At 44.9% G+C, this 23,837-nt stretch overlaps 1 protein-coding gene across 7 annotated transcripts in view; it reads right to left on the bottom strand.

The window, feature by feature from the left end:
- Window positions 1-5,909: 5,909 nt before the first annotated feature.
- The window catches only part of OFD1 (OFD1 centriole and centriolar satellite protein), an 89,193-nt gene continuing 71,265 nt past the window's right edge, over window positions 5,910-23,837 (bottom strand). For 6 of the 7 annotated variants that reach the window (XM_047765122.1, XM_047765123.1, XM_047765125.1 and 3 more), the window contains 11 exons: window positions 22,682-22,871; window positions 17,219-17,349; window positions 16,576-16,687; window positions 14,051-14,656; window positions 13,319-13,424; window positions 12,097-12,194; window positions 10,141-10,260; window positions 8,119-8,276; window positions 6,960-7,118; window positions 6,343-6,410; window positions 5,910-6,048 (listed from right to left, as the gene is read on the bottom strand). In XM_047765122.1, the coding sequence (XP_047621078.1) occupies window positions 6,006-6,048; window positions 6,343-6,410; window positions 6,960-7,118; window positions 8,119-8,276; window positions 10,141-10,260; window positions 12,097-12,194; window positions 13,319-13,424; window positions 14,051-14,656; window positions 16,576-16,687; window positions 17,219-17,349; window positions 22,682-22,871 (1,791 nt within the window). In that variant the 3' untranslated portion in view covers window positions 5,910-6,005. The remainder of the gene's footprint in view (window positions 6,049-6,342; window positions 6,411-6,959; window positions 7,119-8,118; window positions 8,277-10,140; window positions 10,261-12,096; window positions 12,195-13,318; window positions 13,425-14,050; window positions 14,657-16,575; window positions 16,688-17,218; window positions 17,350-22,681; window positions 22,872-23,837) is intronic. The other variant, XM_047765126.1, reaches the window with a different exon arrangement.

Genomic DNA, 23,837 nt, shown 5'->3' with positions numbered 1-23,837 from the left:
GCCACGAATGCGGCCCTAAAAAGACAAAAAAAAAAAAAAAATGTATCCAAGTTGGTAGGTAAGAGGTAAAATTGTTATAACATGCACATGACATGATACTATATATAGAGAACACTTATGACTGCACATAAAAACTACTAGAAACTGATCACCAAATTCAGCAAGGTCGCAAGATACAAGATTAACATACATAAATCAGTTGCATTTCTTTACACTAACTATGAAGTATCAGAAAGGGACTGTAAAAAAAAATACTTTTAAATCACCCCCCCCCCAAGGGAGTTCCTGTCATGGGTCAGCGGTTAACAAACCCTACTAGCATCCATGAGCACATGGGCTCGATCCCTGGCCTTGCTCAGTGGGTTAAGCATTGCCGTGAGCTGTGGTGTAGGTCACAGATGCGGCTTGAATCCCAAGTAGCCATGGCTATGGCTGTGCTGTAGGCTGGTGGCTACAGCTCCAACTGGACCCCTAGCCTGAGAACCCCCATATGCTGCAGGTGTGGCCCTAAAAGGACAACCCTCCCCCCATACACACACCCAGGAGTTCCTGCTGTGGTACAATGGGATCAGTGGCATCTTGGGAGCTCTGAGGCGTGGGTTCAATCCCCAGCCCAGTACAGTGGGTTAAGAATCCAGTGTTGCCACGGCTGCAGCTTAGCTTGTGACTATGGCTTGGATCTGACCCCTACCTTAGGAACTCCATATGCCACAGGTCGGCCAAAAAAGAAAAAAGAATCATACCCCAAAAATAAAATATTCAGGAATAACCCTGAGCAAGGAGGTCAAAGACATACACTGAGAATTATAAAACATTAATAAAGGAAAGTGATGATGATTCAAAGAAATGAAAAGATATCCCATGCTCTTGGATTAGAATTAATATTGTTAAAATGGCTATACTACCAAAGCAATATACAGATTTAATGTGATCCCTATCAAGTTACCCATGACATTTTTCACAGAACTAAAATCCTAAAATTTACATGGACTCATAAAATACCCAGAACTGCTAAAGCAATGCAGAAGGAAAAGAAAAAAGCAAGCATCACTCTCCAAGACTTCAGACAATTTTACAAAGCTACAGTAGTCAAAATGGCATGGTATTGGCACAAAAACAGACATAAGGATCACTGGAACAGAAAAGAGAGCCCAGAAATAAACCCACACACCTATAGTCAATTAACCTTTGACAAAGGAGGCAAGAAAATACATTGGGAAAAAGACAGTCTCCTCAAGAAGTATTACTGGAAGAAGTCGACAGCTGCATGTAAATCAATGAAATTAAAACACACCCTCATGGCACACACAAAAATAAACTCAAAATGGCTTAGAGACATGAAACCATAAAATCAACTATGCTTCAATTTAAAAAAAAAAAAAAAGATCATACATCATGATCAAATGCGACTTAGTTCAGGGATGCACGGATGGTTCAACATGGGCAAGTCAATCAATGTGATACACCTATGAACAAAGTGAAGGATAAAAATAACATGTTTGTCGTGTTAGATGAATAAGCATTTGACACAATTCAACATCTTTTCATGATAACCCTCAATAAATTAGGTATAGAGGAATGCACCTCAGCCTAATAAAGGCCACATATTACAAGCTCACAGCTACCATCATACTCAACAGTGAGAAGCTAAAAGCTTTTCCTCTAAAATCAGGAACAAGACAAGCATACATACTCTGGCCACTTTATTCAACATAGTACTTGAAGACCTAGCCTGATCAATGAGGCATTAAACATTAACAATGAACAATCACAAAGAGAAGTAAAGCGTATACACCATTTACAATTACATTAAAAAGAATAAAATACTTAGAAATAAACTGAACCAATGAGATCAAAGAGCTGTACACTGAAAACTGTAAGACACCAATGAAAGAAACTGAAGATGACAAATAAATGGAAAGACAGTCCATACTCAGGGATTGGAATACTGGTAAAATGTCCATTCTCCCTAAAGTAATCTACACATTCAATGCAATCCCTATCAAAATTCAAATGGCATTCTTCACAGAAATAGAACAATCCTAAACTTTGTATGAAACCACAAAATAAAACACTATATAGCTAAAGCAATTTTAAGAAAAAAAAAACCATAGGTATAACCATCATACTTCCTGACTTCAAGCTATATGACAAAGCTGTAGTAACCAAAACAGTTTGGCATTGGCATAAAACAGACATGTGGATCAATGGAACAGAATAGAGGATCCAGAAATAAACTCATGTATACATGGTCAATTAATTTCCAACAAAGCCAAAAATATACAATGGGAGAAAGAATAGTCTCATCAAAAAGTAATGTTGGGGAGTTCCCGTCATGGCTCAATGGTTAACAAATCCAACTAGGAACCATGAGGTTGCAGGTTCGATCCCTGGCCTCACTCAGTGGGTTAAGAATCTGGCGTTGCCATGAGCTGTGGTGTAGGACACAGACGCGGCTCAGATCCCATGTTGCTGTGGCATAGGCTGGCAGCTACAGCTCCGATTTAGACCCCTGGCCTGGGAACCTCCATATGCTGCAGGTGTGGCCCCAGAAAAGACAAAAAGACAAAAAAAAAATTAATGTTGAGAATGCTGGACAGGCACATGCAAAAGAATTAAACTTAACGCCATCTTACACCATACACAAAAATTAACTCAAAATGGATTAAAGACTTGAACACAAGACCCGAGAAAACACACAGGGTAAATTCCGTAACACCATCTTGGATTTGACACCAAAAGCAAAAATAAACTCGTGAGATTACAGCAGAAGAAATAATCAACACAACTTTAAAGCTAATCTACAAAATGGGCGACAATATTTGTGAACCGTGTATCTGATAAGGGGTTAATATCCAAAATTTATTAAGAACTCCTACAGGAGTTCCTGTCGTGGCGCAGTGGTTAACGAATCCAACTAGGAACCATGAGGTTGTGGGTTCGATCCCTGTCCTTGCTCAGTGGGTTAACGATCTGGCGTTGCCGTGAGCTGTGGTGTAGGTCGCAGATGCGGCTCGGATCCCGCATTGCTGTGGCTCTGGCGTAGGCCGATGGCTACAGCTCCGATTCGACCCCTAGCCTGGGAACCTCCATATGCCGCAGGAGCGGCCCAAGAAATGGCAAAAAGACAAAAAAAAAAAAAAAAAAAAAGAACTCCTACAACTCAAAAAAACCCCAAGCCAATCAATTAAAAAAATGGACAGAGGAACGATACAGACATTTTCTCCAGAGACAGTATACAAATGGCTAACAGGTACATGAGAAGGTGGTCACCTTGTCAGGGAAATGCAAATCAAAACCACAATGAGATGTCACCTCATACGTGTTTAAATAGCTATCGTCAGAAAGATAAGAGATAACAAGTGTGATTGAGGATGTAGAGAAAATGGGGACCTTGTGTACTGTTGGTGGGAAAGTAAATTGGTGCAGCCACAAAGAACCTCAACAAATGAAAACTGGAACGACCATATGATCTAACAATTTCATTTCTGGGTATTCATCTAAACACAATGAAGACATGACCTTAAAGAGATATCTGCCTTGCTCTGTTCAGTGCAGTGTTGTTCAGAATAGCCAAGATACCCAGAAGCAACCTAAGTGTCCATCTCAGGATGAATGAACAAAAAACATGTGGTATATATACACGCAATGGAATGTTACTCAATCATGAGGAAAAAGGAAATCCTGCCATTTACAACAACATAGCTGGACCTTGAGGACATCATGCTAAGTGAAACCAGGGAGAGAAAGCCCAATACTGTATCATATCACTTACATGTGAGAACTCGTAACAGACCAAAATGAAGGCTAGCAAGGGCTGGGAGTGGGGGAAAGAGATGTTGGTCCAACAACACCAACTTCCAGTTAGAAAATGAGTAAGTTCAGGGGATCTAACATACAGTAAGTGAGTATCGTTCATACGCGATTAAACACTTGAAAGTCGCTGAAGCATAGATCTTTTTTCTTTTTATGGCCACACCCACAGCATATGGAAGTTACCAGGCCAGGACTGAAACCGACCAGCAGCTGTGACCCGAGCCAGTGCAGTCGGACTCTTTTCCCCCCTGTGCCACAGCGGGAACTCCCCGAACAGATCTTAAATGTTGTCATCAAGTGCAAATTATGTGGCATGGGAGTTGCCGTCGTGGCTCAGCTGTTAACAAACCTGACTAGCCCATGAGGCCACGGGTTTGATCCCTGGCCTTGTTCACTGGGTTGGGGATGCAGCGTTGCTGTGAGCTGCGATGTAGGGCACAGACACAGCTTGGATGCCACATTGCTGTGGCTGTTCTATAGGCCAGCGGCTTCAGCTCTGATTGGACCTCTAGCGTGGGAACCTCCATAATGCGGCAGGTAAGGCCCTAAAAAGACAAAAACAATTACGTGGCATGACGCACATGTTAGTTAATGCTATGGTGTTAATCACTTTGCAACGTAAGTCTATCAAATCAACATCTTCTATACATTAAACTCCCACAATGCTATATGTTACTTGTATCTCGAAGCTGGAAGGGGGAAAAAAAGCAACCTGAGGTGCTGTGGAAAGAGAAGATACCAAGTTCTTGGTGACGCTATGGCTCAATGTTGGATGTGTAGGTGTGATAATGAATGATGCCCAGACAAATTCTTTCTTTCCACTATTTTCAAGGTCATACTTAAAATGAGAAACTCCTTAGAAGCCTAAGAAATAATAAATACCCCCCAAATCTCCTTCCTGTTCTGTTATGGAACCCTCCTAAGTTTCACTCACAAAAACAATGAAGCCGAGTCTGTATGTGTTAAGGGAAACCAATCCTCTAGGGTTTTACTGGCAAGACAGACCCGGACAAGCCCTTCCTGTATTAGGCGCTAAGTGAAAGCAGGGGTCAGCAGAGAAAGTCACGTCCCAGGAAACCCCTCAGTCCAGGCAACTACGATGGTTGGTCACCCTCAGAGCAGTTCCGTATAAGCTTTCTGATGACCATACTGGCAGCATCATTCAAGAACTTCTCCAAGATGCTCCCACACGCAGGACTAAGCACTGCAGGTGTACAAAGATGAACAAAGAGGAAAGAAAGCAAGAGGGTCTGCCCTTCCCCGTGTGGAGGTTAGGCTGGTGCTGCACTGGAGGGCGGTTTCCCTGACTCGGGGGACACATAGTTTCTGAAGGTCCTTCTGGAGCCTGACATCCCATGGGCAACCGACTGTAAGTCCCGGGAATGTCTTGCACCAGAGCAGACCCGCAACGGCCCTGGTCAGAGGCAGGCCCAAGCTTACATCCTGGCTCCACAGCCTGACAGCCCTGAGACCTTGGCCAAGACCCTAACCTCTGTGCTTCGAGTTTCCCGATCTATAAAATGCAGACACTCATATACCCACTCTTCATGTGGCCGACACGAGCATTAATGAGTTAATAACTATTAAGGTTTAAAACTGTATCTGGCACACAGTAAGTGCTCAATAAATGTAATCTTCTCTTTTTATCACCATCCAAAGAGGGTTTGTATTCATCCTCAAGAAAAAGATGTCTAAGGTAAAGACTAGAGGTGTTATCATACTGTTTCTAGAGCCAAGAATAGAAAAACCTGTGTCTTATTTATTTTCAGGGACAAGTCACAAGAAATGTGCGGGAAGATGGCCTCTTGTTTGACAAGGGGTAGCCCAACTCTGAGAGGAAGGAACACAGTTGCAACTTCCCAAAATGCAAGCCTAGAACTTGACCGACAAGATAAGATAAGTTTTCAAGCACATAAAACACAAGACAAAAATGGAAAGGAAAAAAAAAAAAAAAAAAGGCAGCTCATTCCAGTGTCATGAAAGGCTTGAGGATGAAAAATTCTGAAGAGGTGTCACTTGACTAGATTTTTCTTAGGTTATACACTACAGTACCAAGGAGAATTACAGAGGAAAAAAAAAAAAATCACACCAGATTGCACGTGAATTTTTATTGAGAATTATGTCTCATTACAGTGAACTCACAGGCCTTTCGTTCCAATATCTTAGTTAAGCAGCTGGGCACCAAGCAGTTACCAAGAGTCATCTGGTTCTTCAGGAGAAAAGCCTGTGAAACTGAATTAGGGGAAGACAAACATTTTTTTAACGTGTTAAATTCCTGTCAAGTTTATTCAGGCATCTTTGTTAACGTTCTCCTTCCTTCCCTGTGGGGTTTCTGCCCTTGCTTACAATTTCTATCAGTAGCAATTTCACAAGTTAAAAAATCCAATGGGATTCTTTTGGAAGATGGTGCTTTTGATTGATGCAATTTCTTACAGGCACACTCCAATATCTGACCATTTCCCTGGCTGAGAAAACCCGCAATGTGATCATGGTTTGCGTAAGAACACCATGTTGGGGACACCGTACCTTTCGTCTTTGTCACTAGATGGCAATGTGTCCACTTGTGAGCCCTCTCTGGCCATCTTTTTTGAACTCTGACACAAAGACGAGAAGAGAAGAATTTTGCAATTAGATATGTATTAATTTTATTAAACACTTTATTATTTCTCTAAGAACTATTTTTGAAATATATATGTAATTTAAGAGTCTAAAAAAGCAATGACTTTTCAACATGACGTTTAGGAAGCACATCGAAATAAACTAGTTACCCGGAAGCCATTCGCAACACCCACAGTACTTCAGACTTACATAAAATACTACTGTCCCAGTACTAATGCATTCATTATTCATTCACAGTGCTTGCATTATATTTCTTTCATGTTCTTATAAAAAAAGACCTCCCAACCTTTACAAACTTTGACCAATCAAAATCCCATCCACCTTCTACCAACGCAAAAGTGACATTTTGACAGGAGTGTAAGATATTGAAAAGGCTTGAGGCTCCATGTGAACTGTGAATTATCTATGCTTTTACCTTTGTCTCCAATGGAGAAGGCAGACCCTTATCACAAGGTTTTCAAAGAAACCACAGAAGCCCTTGGCACCCCCCCTCCCCCACAGAGGGCAGGCCACAGCATCAGCACCTTATCTGCTGAGTCCTGGTCTTTACTCTGTTGGAGGATTTTCATGTATTTCTCTAAAGGATTTTCACCACAAATAGATTTAGATTTGTCTTTCATTTCCTGAGGACTCATTTCGAATTCTTTTTCCATTTCCATCTTCAATGATTCTTCAATTAGCCTCTGAAATAGATGGATACCAAAATAAGACATAGACAACTAGATCATCTAATTTTCTTTTTTTCTTTTTTTTTTTTTTTTCTTTTTAGGGCCACACCTGTGGCATATGGAGGTTCCCAGGCTAGGGGTCGAACTGGAGCTATAACTGCCGGCCACAGCAAGGGGGGGATCTGAGCTGTGCCTGCAACCTACACCAGAGCTCACGGTAATACCAGATCCTTCACCCAATGAGTGAAGCCAGGGATCGAACCCACATCCTCATGGATAGTAGTCGGGTTCATTACCACTGAGCCACAGCAGGAACTCCAATCTTTTAAAACTTTTAAGTGTTAAAAGATGCAGAGTAACGTAAATCCTGCTCCTTTAAGTACCATCTGCATGCCAGCAAACTGTTTTTTTCCACTGAACTCACAGCTACCATCAAAGGGGGACAAAAACATGTCATCTCAAGGAAGGAAGGGATTAATTTGCCTCAAATGTCCCGTGCTCTAGACCAAATTAACCAGGAGGCCAAGGACCCTCCATATGGAAGATCAATTTATGCAAGACTCGGCAGGCATGCGCAGTGGCCGGAATAATCCACCTGGGGCCAGAATCAGGGCGCAGAGGGCCAGAAGAGCACAGGAGGAAGGCAGCGAGCCCCAGAACCACCGCCCCAGCTGCTCTAGTCCCAGCCAGGCAACATGAGTCTCTTCTTTCAACCTCATTTACAACGAGAAGATCAACAACACAGCGAGAAGTTCACCTTGCCTACGAGCCCGTTTTCAGGACCACGTGAGGATGCAGGCGAACTGGGGCACCACTAATACCAAACCTGGAAAGACACGAGGTGCGCGTGCCCACAAATGTTCTCAGCAGCAAAGGGGCGGTGGAGGCCACCAATGGGGGTTCACTTACCCGCCCCTCCTAGGACTTGGAGACATGGCCTCACTTCCCCAGAGCAAGGCTCTGTCGCAGGTGCAGCATGAAGAAGCTAGGACAGGGTGCATGTGCGCAGTCTTACCCTTTCCTGATCCAGCTTTTCGAGTTCTCGCCGCCCCCTTTCCAAAGCTTCTTGCTGCTCGATATGCCTCCCCTCCCCTCTCTGCCTTAGTTCTCTTGCTTGTTGTTCCCATATTTCCTCTTCATCCTTCTGTTCTCCAAGTGGTTTTGGATCAACGCCTAATGGGACAAAAGATAAAGAACAGCTGGCTTCCAGCAGTAAAATTTTCAAACCATCATGGACTGGCTTGCAGGGGCGGGCCTTGCCAAGCCCCAGGGACGCTGTGAGACTCTGAGCCGCCCCCTGTGCCCATGCTCTGAGGGGCTGCTATTTTCTATTCCTTCCCACGCTTTAATTATTGGTCTGCTCCCTAGAGGTCCCAGCGTAAGTCTCTGTGCCTCACAGATTTAATTCAATTTCAATCCCCCTGATGGGGAGGCTGACCTTTCTCCTCCAGCTCTGGCCTAGAACCTAATTTTTTTCACCAATGCTAAGAAACAGACGAATTCACGGGTTCACCAAAGGAGTCTGGACCTCTTCACTGTGCCCTGTTCTAGCTGAGCTGGCTTCACTAATGGGAGGGAGGCAACACCGTCTCTTTCCTGGCCATGAAGTCCAGGACCAGAGGTGGCAGCTGGTTATTCCCGTAGGTGGAAATGCCGCCTCCTCCCTCCTTGGCGGGGGACAGCGATCACTCCCAAATAGTGTTGCTTTCGCACGTGGAACAGAGCTCCCAGAAAGGAATGCTGCTGGGGTGCCAATCTAAAAAGTTTTAAAGAAGGAAGAAAAAAGGGACCCTTCTCTGCTGTGGGTATACTATGTGCCTGCAGAGTGGCACAGAGAAACCTCTTTGGACTTGAGAACGCAAAAAACACAAACAGAAAAAGAAGCGTTTCCACTGGGCACGTCAAAGATACCAAGTTTCAGCCTTTTCGTTTTGCTTTACACTAAGATGTAGAGGTGAAATAGTGAACATTAGAAGACTTCTCAATGATCAAAATGTAACCACACTATTTAATGATCATTTTAAAAGCCATTGTTATAATCTGCCTTCCACCTCAGAGGCAGAACAGCTATCTAACGTGGTTTCCCATAGTCTACTCTTTTTATTCCCAGCTGTGCCAGGAAGCCGCCATCCTGACTCAGTACCCAGCCCGTCGGAGGTCCCTGGAGACAGTCTGCTGACTGACTCTCCCACCAGAAGCTCCGTGAAGCAGGGGCTTGCCGTGGTTCACTGCTGGATGCCCAGGCCCCACCAAGGTGCCCAGCATAGAAAAGCTCTTGATCAAGTTGCACTGAATGAGGGCTTTGCAGAAAGACTTACTCTGAAATCAGGAAAATCTCTTGCCTCTGCCAGCAATTCCTCATATTCCTGAGTACTGTGACTTCAACCAAGAAACTGCTCACGAGAGGCTTTGCAGAGGTTTGGGGGATGATGTTCTCCCAGTGTTGGGAAAGGACCAGAAGGTGGTTTCACTCAGTATGAGGCTTCAACACTTTGGGCCAAGGAGAAAAGGACCCGGCTGTGGGCCCAGTCCTGGCACAAAGCTTCGACTTCCCCCTCCACACGCCTCGGGGGAAGTGGGGATGCAGAGAAGAGCAGGGGAGAGCGAAGGAGGGCCAGGCAAGAGAAATCCCAGGGTCCCTCCAACACCAGCAGCTCTTCTGGAGACTGAAATATCAAGCTGTTACTGTCCTCATTTTTTTTTTCTTTTTTTAGGGTCGCAGGTGTAGCATATGCAAATCCCCAGATTAGAGTTCAAGCCAGAGCTGCAGCTGCTGGCCTATACCACAGCCACAATAACACCAAATCTGAACCATATCTGAGACCTAGACCACAGCTCATGGCAACGCCAGATTCTTAACTCACTGAGGCCAGGGATTGAACCTGTGTCCTCATGGATAGTAACTGGGTTTGAGCCCCAACGGGAACTCCACTGTCCCAATTTTTTAAGGCACGAAGGAAGCAGGGAGGAAGAAAAATAATATGAGTAGTATGAATTAATTAATGTATCTTGTTAGTTAAGACAAAGCAAAACTTACGGGGGTAGTGACAGGAGACAGCCCTGGTGGGCAGAGCGGCTGCGGCACCGTCCATGTGAGGCATGTCGCCAGCGGGAAGGAGGCCGTCCATCTCAAACTGCCTGGGCGTGTTCCCCGCATCTGCACGAGGCACAAAGAAAGGGCCCCTTAACTGCACACAGTGGCAGGAGAAGGGAGGGTAGGCTAACTCCTCACCCAGCGCTCAAGTTTCAGCCAAAGCAACTGGGCCAGCCCTTTCCTTACAGGATTCCAGGGAGCCACCCTAGCCCCTTGCCCGTGCACTTGCTTCTCAAACCTTCTTAGGAGGTTCATTTACAAATTCCATGTGTTACTCAGTGACAGAAGAATTCACCCAGTGGGTGTGCTGATAATCATTTGTATTTTATTTAAATATTAACGATTTAACAAAATTAATCAAGTGGGTTACAAAGACTTTGGCAAAATATACTAAGCCCTCTTGTTTACCTGTTCAAACATTACACATTCAGACTTGAGGATGATGTTCATGAAGGCAAAAATTATAAATAAAACATGGGAAATACAGCCAATACTCCATCATCACTACATATGGAGTACAGCCTTTAAAAACTGGCTTACGATACTGTTCACCTGTAACTTACGTAATACTGTACAGCAACGATACTTCAATAAAAGAAGAACTGTTACACAAACTAACTAGTACAGTATGTCTCTGTGGGATGGCTTTTTCTCATGAAACCATTCCGTGGAGACCCATGCAAACTGTTGCATATCAACACTGTTCCATCTACTTGTGGAGTGGAAGTTCATGGTGGGGACTTAACATCCTTTGTTTAACCACCCACTAACGGAAGGGGATCTGGGTTGTTTCAAATTTGGGGCTTTTACGAATAAAACTTCTATAACCCAAAACAAAAACAAGAAAGTGAGAGAGAGACTTGCCAAGCCAGAAAGTACCTGAGAGCTGGTCGACCCTCAATTTCTATTTTATACCGAAGCAGCCGGCCCTGAGACAGAGCAGTCTAAGGCAGGGCCACGCCAGTCCACCAGTTCTCAGACCCTTAAGCTCCATGCTGTACCTCCGTTCTGTAACTAACAAAGGGTTTTCTAAATCTGCGACAATTGATGGAAACAACATAATTCCAAGAAAAATGGTATCTTCATATTCCATAAAAAGGCAAATTTTAAGAAGTCATTTATTTTAAATCTGGGCCAATCCTAAACTTCATAAATTAAGGATTCACTTCTGGGCTTAGCTGGAACTTTGAAATCGGTTATCCCCAAATTTTTAATAAATGGAACTCAGAACTTGAAAATCTTTGTGATACAAAAATAAGGCACTATATCTGTACTTGTAGTTTTTTTTGTTTGTTTGTTTGTTTTTGTCTTTTTTTGCTATTTCTTGGGCCGCTCCCGCAGCATATGGAGGTTCCCAGGCTAGGGGTCGAATCGGAGCCTATGCCAGAGCCACAGCAACGCGGGATCCGAGCCGCGTCTGCAACCTACACCACAGCTCACGGCCACGCTGGATCGTTAACCCACTGAGCAAGGGCAGGGACCGAACCCGCAACCTCATGGTTCCTAGTCAGATTCGTTAACCACTGCGCCAAGATGGGAACTCCTGTACTTGTAGTTTTATCACAAAATCGAAATGTCCTAATTTATAACTGCTTTTGCCTTTTATTTTTTTATCACTTTAGGACTGCAGGAGCAGCACATGGAAGTTCCCAGGCTGGGGGTCAAATCAGAGCTATAGCTGCCAGCCTACACCACAGCCACAGCAACGCGGGATCCTTAACCCACTTAATCCTAACCCAGGGACTGAACCTGCATCCTCATTGAGACTAGCCGGGTTCCTTACTGCTGAGCCACAATGGGAACTCCTGCTTTGGCTTTTATAACAACAAACATGTTTCACCAAAACTAAACTTCCAATATTTTAAACTTACAAAAACAAGCATTCATATTTAAACTCACATTCAAATGATGGTTCAAATTCCTCATTATCCTTAAAAGCTGGCTTGTCCGAATTTGCAAATTGGTTTTTCTCAAGTTCCATTTGTCTTTGATAAAGACTGTATTGGAAGAATAAAATTCAAGAATGTGAAGCTTTAATAACATAAAACAAAAGAGTGGAGGGTGATGAAAAAGCTTTTTGTGACTCGAGCAAACGCTTTGGAAAATTCATTGTTCCCTGACTCACAGCGAGTAAGGACTACTGCAGTGGGCGCACTCCACATGCCAGGCCTCGTTCCCAAGAGTCACAGCACCTTAACTCTGGTAGTCCTCCAAACTGCCCGGGCCCGTGCCTCAAGGCAGGTGCTACCACCCCTAAGGAAGAATAACGCTGCCCTCTCACTGCTGCGCCTCAGAAGAATTGTTAACACCTAGAAAACATTTGTGGACAAAAACCAAGCTCCGCACAGCTTTAGCAACGAGCCAGCTGAAGACGTACCGCTAGTAGCCCTTGTGCACCGTAGCGCCCTAGCTTGGCCCCCGTGTCCTCTCTCTCCACAGCAGCGATATAACACAACATTACACACTTGAGGACCACGACAGGCCCATGGGGCCATCTGCAACTCTGCAGAACTGCATCAACACACAGATGCCCAGGCTAGAGCCCAGAATGAGGGAGTCGGAATCTCCCACCTCAGGGACTGGGCAACAGGCAGGGGTCCCACACGTGACTCCAATCCCAGCCTGGGCTGCCCACTGCTGAGCTTCTCAACACACCCACGCCACCCTGCCTCGGCCCTATATCCTAGGGCCCACTACCACTTTGGATGGGGTTTATCTCCGTGATTTACCAAGTGCAACCTTATTTGCTTATATTTAAATGTCAAAATATTTGTCAATGAGTTTTTAATGATGTGTGAAACTTTTAAGTTTAAACTGAATTTGTATGCTTTTGCAGATTTAGTACGTGTTTACCTTCATAAAGCAAATCTGCTCATGAAACTCAAAGATGCTTATTAATACCATAGTATACATTCTAGACATCAAATTTAGCCAACAAGTAGCATTGCTAGTTTGCCAAAAGGAGTCTTGTCTCCCCTCGGGTAATTCAGATGATTCTCAAAATCACACATCCTATGATGCGACTGCAAATTCCATACTGCCACACAGTCTTTAACACCACCTAAAACCCCACACACCAGCCATGGCTGAGACGGCAGGTGCCTAAGAGCGCAGTGGTTACCTGGTCTTCAGCTCTGCTGGGCTGGAACGTGAGTGCACGGAGAGGCTGTGCCAGGACTCAGCAGGTGAAGGCTGCGGCGTTCTGTCGGCACGGGACAAGCCCAAACCTACGAAGCAGGAGGCACCAGGCTGAGAATGTTATAGACGGTGTGGAGAGGACAGCAATGGGGTTTCTATTAATCTGAAAAGGAATGCTGTCAACCTTGCAAACAGCCAAGAATGATGTGTAAATGATCCACGAAACTAACAATTTAGGGAGTTCCCACTGCGGTGCAGTAGGATGGGCAGTGTCTTGGGAGCACTCGGACGCAGGTTTGATTCCCAGCCAGGCACAGTGGGTTAAGGAGCCACTGTGGCTCAGACCTAATCCCTGGCCCAGGAACCCCACATGCTGTGGGGTAGCCAAAAAAGGGGAAAAAAAAAAAAAACAACTACCAATTCAGGCACTCAAATGCCACTGCAGTGGCAATGGGAAACACATAAAACTAACCAGCAGCAAAGGAAAAGTCATGGTCACTCTGTGAACACCGCTTCGTGCCAAGCAAATGCTGCATGCGATGCTCCATTCCACTGCCTCCACCCCAACGTAACGCGGGGGAGATGCTGGGCTCCCCGGGAGCCCGCAGGTAGAGGGAAGGCTGCCAGCTCCCATGGCCTTCTGCTGTCTTGGCTGCCCTCTCAGAGGACAGGTCCCCGGGGCACCAACCTATCTGCACCCTGAGCAGGAGCTTACCTTCCAGGAACATCTCACCATCAAGGCTTCTCCTCGCTCTGGGGACGGGAGTGGAGGAGAGGCGTCTGGAGGCCTCAGCCTTGCGTGACCTGCAGGCCGCGCTGCTGGTCACCTCGGACACCTCGCTCTTGTCCTTTCGCCGCTCGCTCATCTGAGGCTGCTGAGAGGCGGCTCGGTCCTTGGGAAAAACACCCCTGTCGGGGGCACTTGGAAAGATGTTCTTGAGATTCCCCAGCAGGTGCAGCAGGGGTGGGCTCCTGGCTTCCAGTGGGCTCTTGGCGGGGCACTGACTGACCCTTTGATGATAGTTCTGGAAAGCTTTTTCCAAGCGCTCGGCCTCTTGCTCCAGCTCTCTCACCCGAGCCTTGGTGCTAGCTACAAATTCCAGGTCAGAATCAGGGGAACTGCCCTCTGGGCTTGCACTGGGGTAACTTGGGATCCAAGGTGTAACTGTGCCTGCCAGCAGCTCGTCCTGTCTCAGAGGGTTTTTCAAGAAATCCCCGCTTATGTCACCATCCAGGGGCCCCATCTTGCCGCCCATTAACCTGCTGACGGAGCGACTGAGCAGAGATGGCTTTGGGTTGCGGTACACTTCATTCTCCAAGGCTGTGGGTGACGAGCAGACACAGGGTGAGAGACATGAGGGGGAAAGGCAGAGAACCCAACTGATATGTGCTGAGACTTTTCTCTTTCAAAAAATCCTTGGGATTTTAATAAGGACAGACTTGCACATAAACAGCTTCTGAAACCACCACTGTCCTAACAGCAGTTATTAACATTTCTCAAGAACAGCTACTGCTTCCTAGGCCTTCTTTTGTAATGCATGGTATTATCTCACAATCTATTACCCACAATCGTCAAGTCCAAAAAGCTCTGAGAACTGAGAAGGTACTCACGATTTATTTCCGGGCAAAGCCTAACCAGATGTGAAGTCTGGTGGCTAAAAAGCACTGACCTGAGCTGACATAAAACCATTTATAACCTTTATTTTTCCCACCCAGCATGAATGTTCATACACTGACTGCAAAGCAATGAATGTGTTTCACCCCAGGGTGCTGCCCCCGAACCCCTGGGACTGTGGCCAAAGCCACAGCAGACGACCTGAGGCTGAGATAAGAGAATGAGAACATGTGATCCTGGCACCACTGTGGGCCCAGAACTCTCACTGCTCCCATGTCACAGATGGAGGCTGTGACTAACTGAGGCTAAGTGCCATGCTTAGCAAGGTGTAGAGTCACTGGGCTGGCCCAGTGCAAAGCCAGCACACGTGACCGCTCCTGTCCTGCCAACGCCACCCCAATGATGCCACAGGACAGATGCTTGCGATGTGGGCGTTCGAAAAACTTCCATCCTTATTAAACTATTCCTCAGAAGAGGAGCTCACTGTGGTTTCAGCTGTGGGCAGTTTGGCAAACGCCAAGGTATGGAGAGAAAATGAGGAAAGAAAAGAGCAGAGATGATAAAGTGACAGAAATCAAAGTGGCGTGGGGACAAGGGGCCAAGGGCCTGAGGAGGAGAAGTGTAAATGGGAACCAAGGAAGGCTCAGAACCATGAACACAGGGAAACTTGAGCCGAGCGTGAAAGCAGCTAAACAAAGCATACAGGCTGTGGCAGACCTGGGAGAAGTAGGAGGGGCAGCAGCATCCATCCACTGGAGACCCAGGAATAAAACGATAGCAGGGCCCACTGCCCGAGGGTTTGTATGCACTGGGCACTGTACTGCAGCCCGTCCCATTTCCCCTCCATCCTCCACAGCCCAGGAGGTATTATCATGCTCGCTACAAAGGGGGAAACGGAGGCCCAAGGAAGTTAAAAGGAACATGTCTGAGGCCCAACAACCAACTTCAAAATTGGGGACCAAAACCAATTTTCCAATTCCAGTAGCAGTGCTCTTTTTGCCAGGCCACCCTGCCTTTCCAGCGGATGCATGCGTTTATCAAGGAGTGTCTACCACCACTGAAGAGTAGGTTGATCTTACTGTCAGGATGACAAATAAAAAAGGAAACCCCCTAGGTCCAGAGGCAAACTATTACATATGGGACGGATAAACAACCAGGTCCTACTGTACAGCAACAGGGATTTAGTATTTAATACCCTGTGATAATCCACAATGGAAAAGAATACGAGAAAGAATATGTATGTAAAACTGAGCTACTTCGCTGTATAGCAGATATTAACACAACATTATAAATCAACTATACTTCAATAAATTTTAAAAGACAGAAAGCAAGCAAGCCTAGGTCCAGAGTGAATTTGGGGACCTCTGCATCACCACCACACCCTTCCTATTTGGGGAATGAGACTCTCCCATGCGTGGGGCACCTGTGAGAAGTCACTCTACGTGACAACCTGACTGGTACCCCTGAAATGGACAGGCAGTTTGACTTCTAAGAGAGCAGCTGTTTCTATAGCTTATTCCCTACTATGAGAATTACTATGAATTCAGTGAGTAATAAACCTTACATTTGCACAAATGTCAGAAGTTTCAGGCACAACACACTTTTAGGATAAAAATGTCTCTAACCTGTCTCAGTTTGTTTAAGCTGCAACTTTAAGTCAGTAACCTGCATAGTTAACCTCTTGACAGAAGCATCGTAATCCAGTATCTGGGCCTTCAGCTGGGCGGAATGCTCAATCTGCAGAGATTTAGAGAAGGGAAAGAAATCAACTCGAAACCCATCACAGCTCACTTCGAAGGAACAGTTCTCATACTGGGCTTACTCCCTTTGTTTGCTTGGTCAATTCTGAGCAGCTTTACAGCCCATAACCCATGTGGTCCCTATAAAGTAACAACAGACCACACAAGTGTCCACCTCCTCCTGCGCCCATATCCGAGCAGCTACTCCAGGGCCCGGGCAAGCTCCAGAGAGGGAAGCAGTATTTCCAAGGCACGGGGTGAGAGGTGAGACACTGCTACTGTGAACAGCATCAGGACCTGGGGAATTTTGTCTTTAGCTGTGTCTGCTTGCCTTTGGATTTCGCGACTATTACGAATATCAAGTCACACAATCACTAGAGCATCCTCTCGGATGGAAACGAGACCTTTAGCATCTTGGGGGATCGCCGATGTAAGAAAGAATCTTATTTACACTGGTGTGGTGTGCATCAAGTTCACACACCCAAGCAGCGGACTGGCCTGACCCCTGGGCCCGAGGAGAGATACTCACTTCGCTTTGCAGCTGTTTTTGAAGAGCTTGCTTGTGGGTTTCAAACTCCTTATGCTCAAGCACGATAGCATTTTCTGCTTTCTTTAATTCTTTCTGGAAAATCACCAGCTCAGGAGATGGCTCAGTTATGCCTAAGCGGGCAAAAAAGCCTGGTCATTACCAACCCCGAGTTTTCTCATTTAATTCACAAAAGTAGCTCAAGCGGTTTCATATTGTTCTTCCTTTGCTTTGTATGCACACAATATTGAATTTATTCTATCAAAAGAACTATGAGCAATTCTGACTCACAAATTTCAAAACACAATTAATGCATATAAATGCCTATTTTACTACTCTCAAATCATACTCCACGTAACAGAATCCTTTCTAATTCTCAAATTAACTTGAAAGCCCGCCTCTCCGCCCTCTTCCATACAGAGGCAGAGAAGGAATGCTCTACCGAAACCCGTCAATATTGCGCTGAGTTCCAATTCAATCTGTGCATCTGCCAATGGCTCTCAGGGTCCAGGCAGAAAGCAGATGCCGTCCCTCTGCACAAAGCATCTTATGAGCAAGTGAGACCAGATTAAGCACCAAGGCAAGAAAAAGATTGCCCAGATCTTGTCGATTCATCACTCTCTTTCGGTCAGTCTTCCCTAAGTTTCATGGAAGTTTATTATGTCTTCGGCTTGGACATCACAAAGGAAGGGGATGAGATGGCGGAGGAGAAGGACTTGAGCTGACCTCCTCTCACAAAAACACCAAAATCACAACTAACTACTCAACACCCATCGACTAAAAAGACTAGAACCGACCAAAAAAGGTATTTTACATCCAAAGACAAAGAAGGTGCAATGAGACGAAGTGCTCTCACAGGAATACGAGTTCTGATCCCCGTGTCAGGCTACCTAGCCTGAGGCTCTGACATCAGGAGGAGGTGTCACCAGAGCATTTGGCTTTGCAGGCCAGTGGAGAAAGATTATAGGAGCTCCACAGGACTGGGGGAAACTGAGACTCCGCTCTAGGAGGGTACAAACATGGTTTCATGTGCACTGGGACCCAGGGCAAGGCAGTGACTCCAGAGAAGCCTGGGCCAGACCTACCTGTGGGTCTCGGAGGATCTCCTGGGGAGGCGGGGGTTGCCTGTGGCTCACAGGCACGGTGGAGGCCAAAGCCCCAAGGACTATTCACGGGTGTGAGCTCTCCCAGAGGTCACCACTTTTGGTGCTAAGACCTGGCCCCACCCAACAGCCTGCAGGCTCCTGTGCTGGGATACCTCTGGCCAAACAAGCAACAGGATGGAAACACAGCCCTGCCCATCAGCGGAAAGGCTGTCTAAACTCCTCCTAAGACCACACACAGGTGCCTGTAAACACACCGTGATACAGCACTGCCCACCAGAGAGACAAGACCCAGGTCCACCTACCAGGCACTTGTCCCTCCCATCAGAAAGCCTCCACAAGCCCCTGGACCCACTTCACCCACCAGAGGGCAGACACCAGAAAAAAGAGGAACTACAATCCTACAGCCTGCAAAAAGTAGATCACAAACACAAAGTTAGACAAAATGAGAGAGAAGAGTAATATGTTTCAGACCAAGCAACAAGATAAAACCCCAGTACAACTAAGTCAAGTGGAGATAGGCAATCTACCTGCAAAAGAATTCAGAGTCATTAAAGATGATGCACGATTTTGGAAAAAGAATGGAGGGGCACACCAAGAAGGTACCAAAAAATGTTTAAAAAATACGTAGAAGGTTTAAAAAACAAATAAACAGGACTGAATAATTCAGTAGCTGAAATGAAAAATACACTAAAAGGAATCAACAGGAGAATAAATGAGGCAGAAAAACAAATAGGCAGGAAGAGAGACTGGTGGAAGTCACTGCTGTGGAGCTGAATAAAGGAAAATGCATGAAAAGAACTGAGGACAGACTCAGAAACTTCTGGGACAACCTTAAATGCACCAACATTTGCATTATAGGAGTCCCAGAAGAAGAGAGGGAAAGGGCCTGATAAAATACTGGAAGAGATAACAGCCAAAAACTTCAATAACATGGTAAAGAAACACTCACTGAAGTTGAGGAAGGGCAGAGTCCATAAGGTATAAACCCAAGGAAGAACACACCAAGGAACACACATATCAAAACGACAAAGATTAGGAGTTCCCATGTGGCTCAGCAGTTAATGAACCCAACTAGCCAGACGTGGGTTCAATCCCTGGCCTTGCTCAGTGGGTGAAGGATCTGGCGTTGCTGTGGGCTATGGTGTAGGTCACAGACATGGCTCGGATCCTGTGTTGCCGTGGCTCTGCCATAGGCCAGGGGCTATAGCTCTGATTGAACCCCTAGCCTGGCAACTTCCATATGCCGTCGCTGCGGCCCTAAAAAGACAAAGATTAAAGGCAAAGAGAAAATACTAAAAACAAGAGAAAAACAACAAATGATATACAAAGGAATCCCCATAAGGTTATGAGTTGATTTTCCATAAAACTCTGCAGGCAGAAGGGAATGGCAAGATATATTTAAAGTGACGAAATGAAAAAACATACAATCACAAATACTCTACCTAGGAAGGCTCTTGTTCAGATCTGACAGAGAAATCAAAAGCTATATAGACAAACAAAAGCTAAAAGAATTCAACATTACCAAACCAGCTTTACAATAAATGCAAGAATAACTTCTCCAGGCGGAAAAGAAAAGGATACAACTAGAAGCAAGAAAATAATGAATGGGAACGCTCACTGGTAAAGACGAACATACAGTAAAGGTAGGAAATCATCCTCACACAAATATGACATCAAAACCAATCCTGAGAAGAGTACAAATGCAGGATATTGGAGATTGATTTGAAATTAAGAGACCAGCAACTTGTATATACGCATAAACTGCTGTATCAAAACTTCATGATGACCACAACCAAAAATCTACAATAGATTGACACATAAAGGACAAAAAGCAACTCAAACACAATACTAAAGACAGAGAACAAAAGATGAAGGGAAGAAAAAAGACCTACAAAAACAAATCCAACAATTGTAAATGTATACACACCCAACACAGGAGCACTTCAGGATATAAAGTAACAGCTAACAGCCATGAGAGGAGAAACTGACAGTAACCCAAGAGTGGGGTCTTTAACATTCCACTTACAGAAATGGACAGATCATCCAGACAGAAAAATAAGGAAGCACAGGCCTTAAATGAGGCATTAGACCAGATGGATTTTTTTTTTTTGGTCTTTCTGCCATTTCTTGGGCCGCTCCCGCGGCATATGGAGGTTCCCAGGCTAGGGGTCGAATCGGAGCTGTAGCCGCTGGCCTACACCAGAGCCACAGCAACGCAGGATCCGAGCCGCATCTGTGACCTACACCACAGCCCACGGCAATGCCGGATCCTTCACCCACTGAGCAAGGTCAGGGATGGAACCTGCAACCTCATGGTTCCTAGTCACATTCGTTAACCACTGAGCCATGACGGGAACTCCGTCCAGATGGATTTAATTGATATTTCTAGAACACTCCACCCAAAAGCAGCAGAATTCTTCTCAAGCACACATGCAATATTCTTCAGGATAGACATCTTGGGCCACAAATCAAGCCTCAATAAATTTAAGAAAATTGAAATCATACCAAGCATCTTTTCTGATCACAACACTACAAGATTAGAAATCAACTGCAACACAAACACGTGGAGACTAAACAATATGGTGCTCAACAGAAATACCCAGAGACAGAGGAGAACAAAAACACAACAATCCAAAACCCAAAGGATATGGCACAAGCAGTTCTAAGAGAGAACTTTATAGCAATACAATCTTAACCTCAGGAAACAACAATCTAAAATAAACGATCTTGGAGTTCCCATTGTGCCTCAGTGGTTAATGAATCTGACTAGGAACCATGAGGTTGCAGGTCTGATCCCTGGCTTTGCTCAGTGGGTTAAGGATCCAGCGTTGCTGTGAGCTGTGGTGTAGGTTACAGACACGGCTCAGATCCTGTGTTGCTGTGGCTCTGGCGTAGGCCAGTGGCTACGGCTCTGATTAGACCCCTAGCCTGGGAACCTCCATATGCCGTGGGAGCAGCCCTAAAAAAGGCAAAAAGACAAAAATAAATAAATAAATATATAAATAAATGAAATAAACAGTCTTGGAGTTCCCATCATGACTCAGCAGTAATGATTCTTATCAGTAACCTTGAGGATGCAGGTTTGACCCCTGGCATCACACAGTGGGTTAAGGATCCAGAATTGCCATAAGCTGTGGTGTAGGTCACAGACGCAGCTCAGATCTGGCATTACCGTGGCTGTGGTGCAGGCTGGCAGCTACAGCTCCAATTAGATGTCCTAGCCTGGGAAATTCCATATGCTACGAGTGTGACCCTTAAAAAAAAAAGATGAAATAAAATAAAACAACCCAACCTTGTACCCAAAGCAACTAGAGAAAAAAGAACAAAGCAAGCCTAAAGTTGGAAGAAATCATGAAGTTTAGAGCAGATTTATATCAAAAAATCCACAAATGACCAAATCAAAAAATGATCAGAAGGTCTAAACAGACATTTCTCCAAAGACAAAAGGTATTTTTCCAAAGACAAAGACATTTTTCCAAAGACAAAAAGATGGCCAAAAGCACAATGAAAAGATGTTCAACATCGCTAATTGTTAGAGAAATGCAAATTAAGACTGCAATGAGGTATCACCTCACACCAGTCTGAATGGCCATCACCAGACAATCTATAAACAACAAATGCTGGAGAGGCTGTGGAGTGGCAATATAAATTGGTACAACACTATGGAGGTTCCCTAAAAAAAAATAAATACAGAACTGCCATATGACCCAGCAATCCCACTCCTGGCATCTATCCAGGGAAAATCATAATTCGAAAAGATACATGCATCCCAATGTACACTGCAGCACCATTTACAATAGCCAAGACATGGACACAATCTAAATGTCCATCAACAAAGGAATGGATAAAGATGATGATATGATACATATGCAAGATGGAATATTAGCCATAAAAAAAGAACGAAATAATGTCATTTGCAGCAACAGGAATGGACCTAGAGATTATCATACACAGTGAAATCAGTCAGACAGAAAAGGACGAGTGTGCCCGACTTACACGTAGAATCTAAAAAATGATACAAATGAACTCATTTATAAAACAGAAATAGAGTCATTGACTTTGAAAACAAACACGGTTACCAAAGGGGAAAGGTTATGGGAAGGGATAAATTGGGAGGATGGGATTAACATATACACACTCCTGTATATAAAACAGATAACCAACAAGGACCTGCTGTAGAGCACAGGGAACTCTACTCAATATTCTATAATAACCTATATGGGAAAAGAATCTGAAAAAGAATGGATATCTGTAGAACAAACATTGTGCTGTACACCTGAAACTAACAACATTTCAAGCAACTGTACTCCAATATAAAGTAACAAATTAAAAACAGGCAAATCAGAAAAAAAAGACTTACGGCTGAGGAGACGCAAGTTTTCATTTTTCATCTCTTCCACTTGTTGTTTAAGCAGTTTATTCTGCGTCTGCAGCTCCAGTTTCCCTTCTTTTAGTCGTGAATAGTCACCCATCTCTTCAACCTTGTCGCTCAGTATGTGGTTTTGCTTTGTTAGTGCCGAACACTGGGCTTTGACGGACTCTAACTCGAGCTGCAATTGGCAAAGGGAAACTTGTATTTGAATGGGGACTTCACAGCACTGCCCAGGTAAAAGCTAGTGGGCTGCTCTCAGCTGGGTGGCACAATTTAATTATGGTCACTTGTCAGACGTCTGTTTCTCAGCAAGAAGCTGACCCTAACTCTATCAATCAAAGTCATCTTTTGCCCTGGAGCTGCGGCAGGTTTATCCAACTCAATTTACATAGAACACTGTCCTGCAAAGCAGGAGCTTCTGATTATCACCCGATTTTCCAGTTGCAACTAAGGACACATAAGCCATCACAGATTTAACAATAAATTTTTTCGCATGAAAAGGTGAGAGGTGCCACTAACATGCTGTGAGGTACTTTCCTGAAGTCTAATCCATCTCACAGTTGCAGAGAGAAGCCTGCAAAGTTCTCAAGTAAGGAAGACACTACAGTTGCAAAAATAAATTTTATGTACAGAAGACAGTTTAAGTTCCTCAAGTTACAGCTTTGCTCTTTGGAGAGCAAGTACACAAAGGAACAGAAATAGAGCAACAGTGGCATGTGAAAAATGCATCGCATTGTGCCTGAATCTGGGAGATGCTGATGTAGTGACAGGAATTTTACCTGCTGCTAAGGGGAAGGAAGGAGAGGCTGAGTCGATGCTAACATACACCAGGCCCCTGCTACAGGCCAGGCACACAGACCAGCTCACTAAGGTCCCTCAAGAACCATGGCATGTGAGCAATATCCCAAAGTTGATGGAGAAGGGATCGGAGGTCACAGAACCTGCACACGGGCACATGGACAGTGAGGGAGACAGACAGGATTTAAGGACAACTCTGCGCCCCAGAGGACACACTCGTTCTTTGCTTCTCTAGGAGACTAAGATGGAAAGGAAGAACTATTGCATTAAGTTCAGCCATCACCCTCTCAGTCATATAATAAATAGTCCAAACTTTTAATTAAGAGGATAACTTGAGATGAATGAT

This window comes from Phacochoerus africanus, chromosome X (genome assembly GCF_016906955.1).
Source record: "Phacochoerus africanus isolate WHEZ1 chromosome X, ROS_Pafr_v1, whole genome shotgun sequence".
In the NCBI taxonomy this organism is placed as follows: domain Eukaryota; kingdom Metazoa; phylum Chordata; class Mammalia; order Artiodactyla; family Suidae; genus Phacochoerus; species Phacochoerus africanus.
The sequence above is the reverse complement of the archived record's forward strand: the minus strand, read 5'-3'. Positions and strand labels throughout refer to the sequence as shown.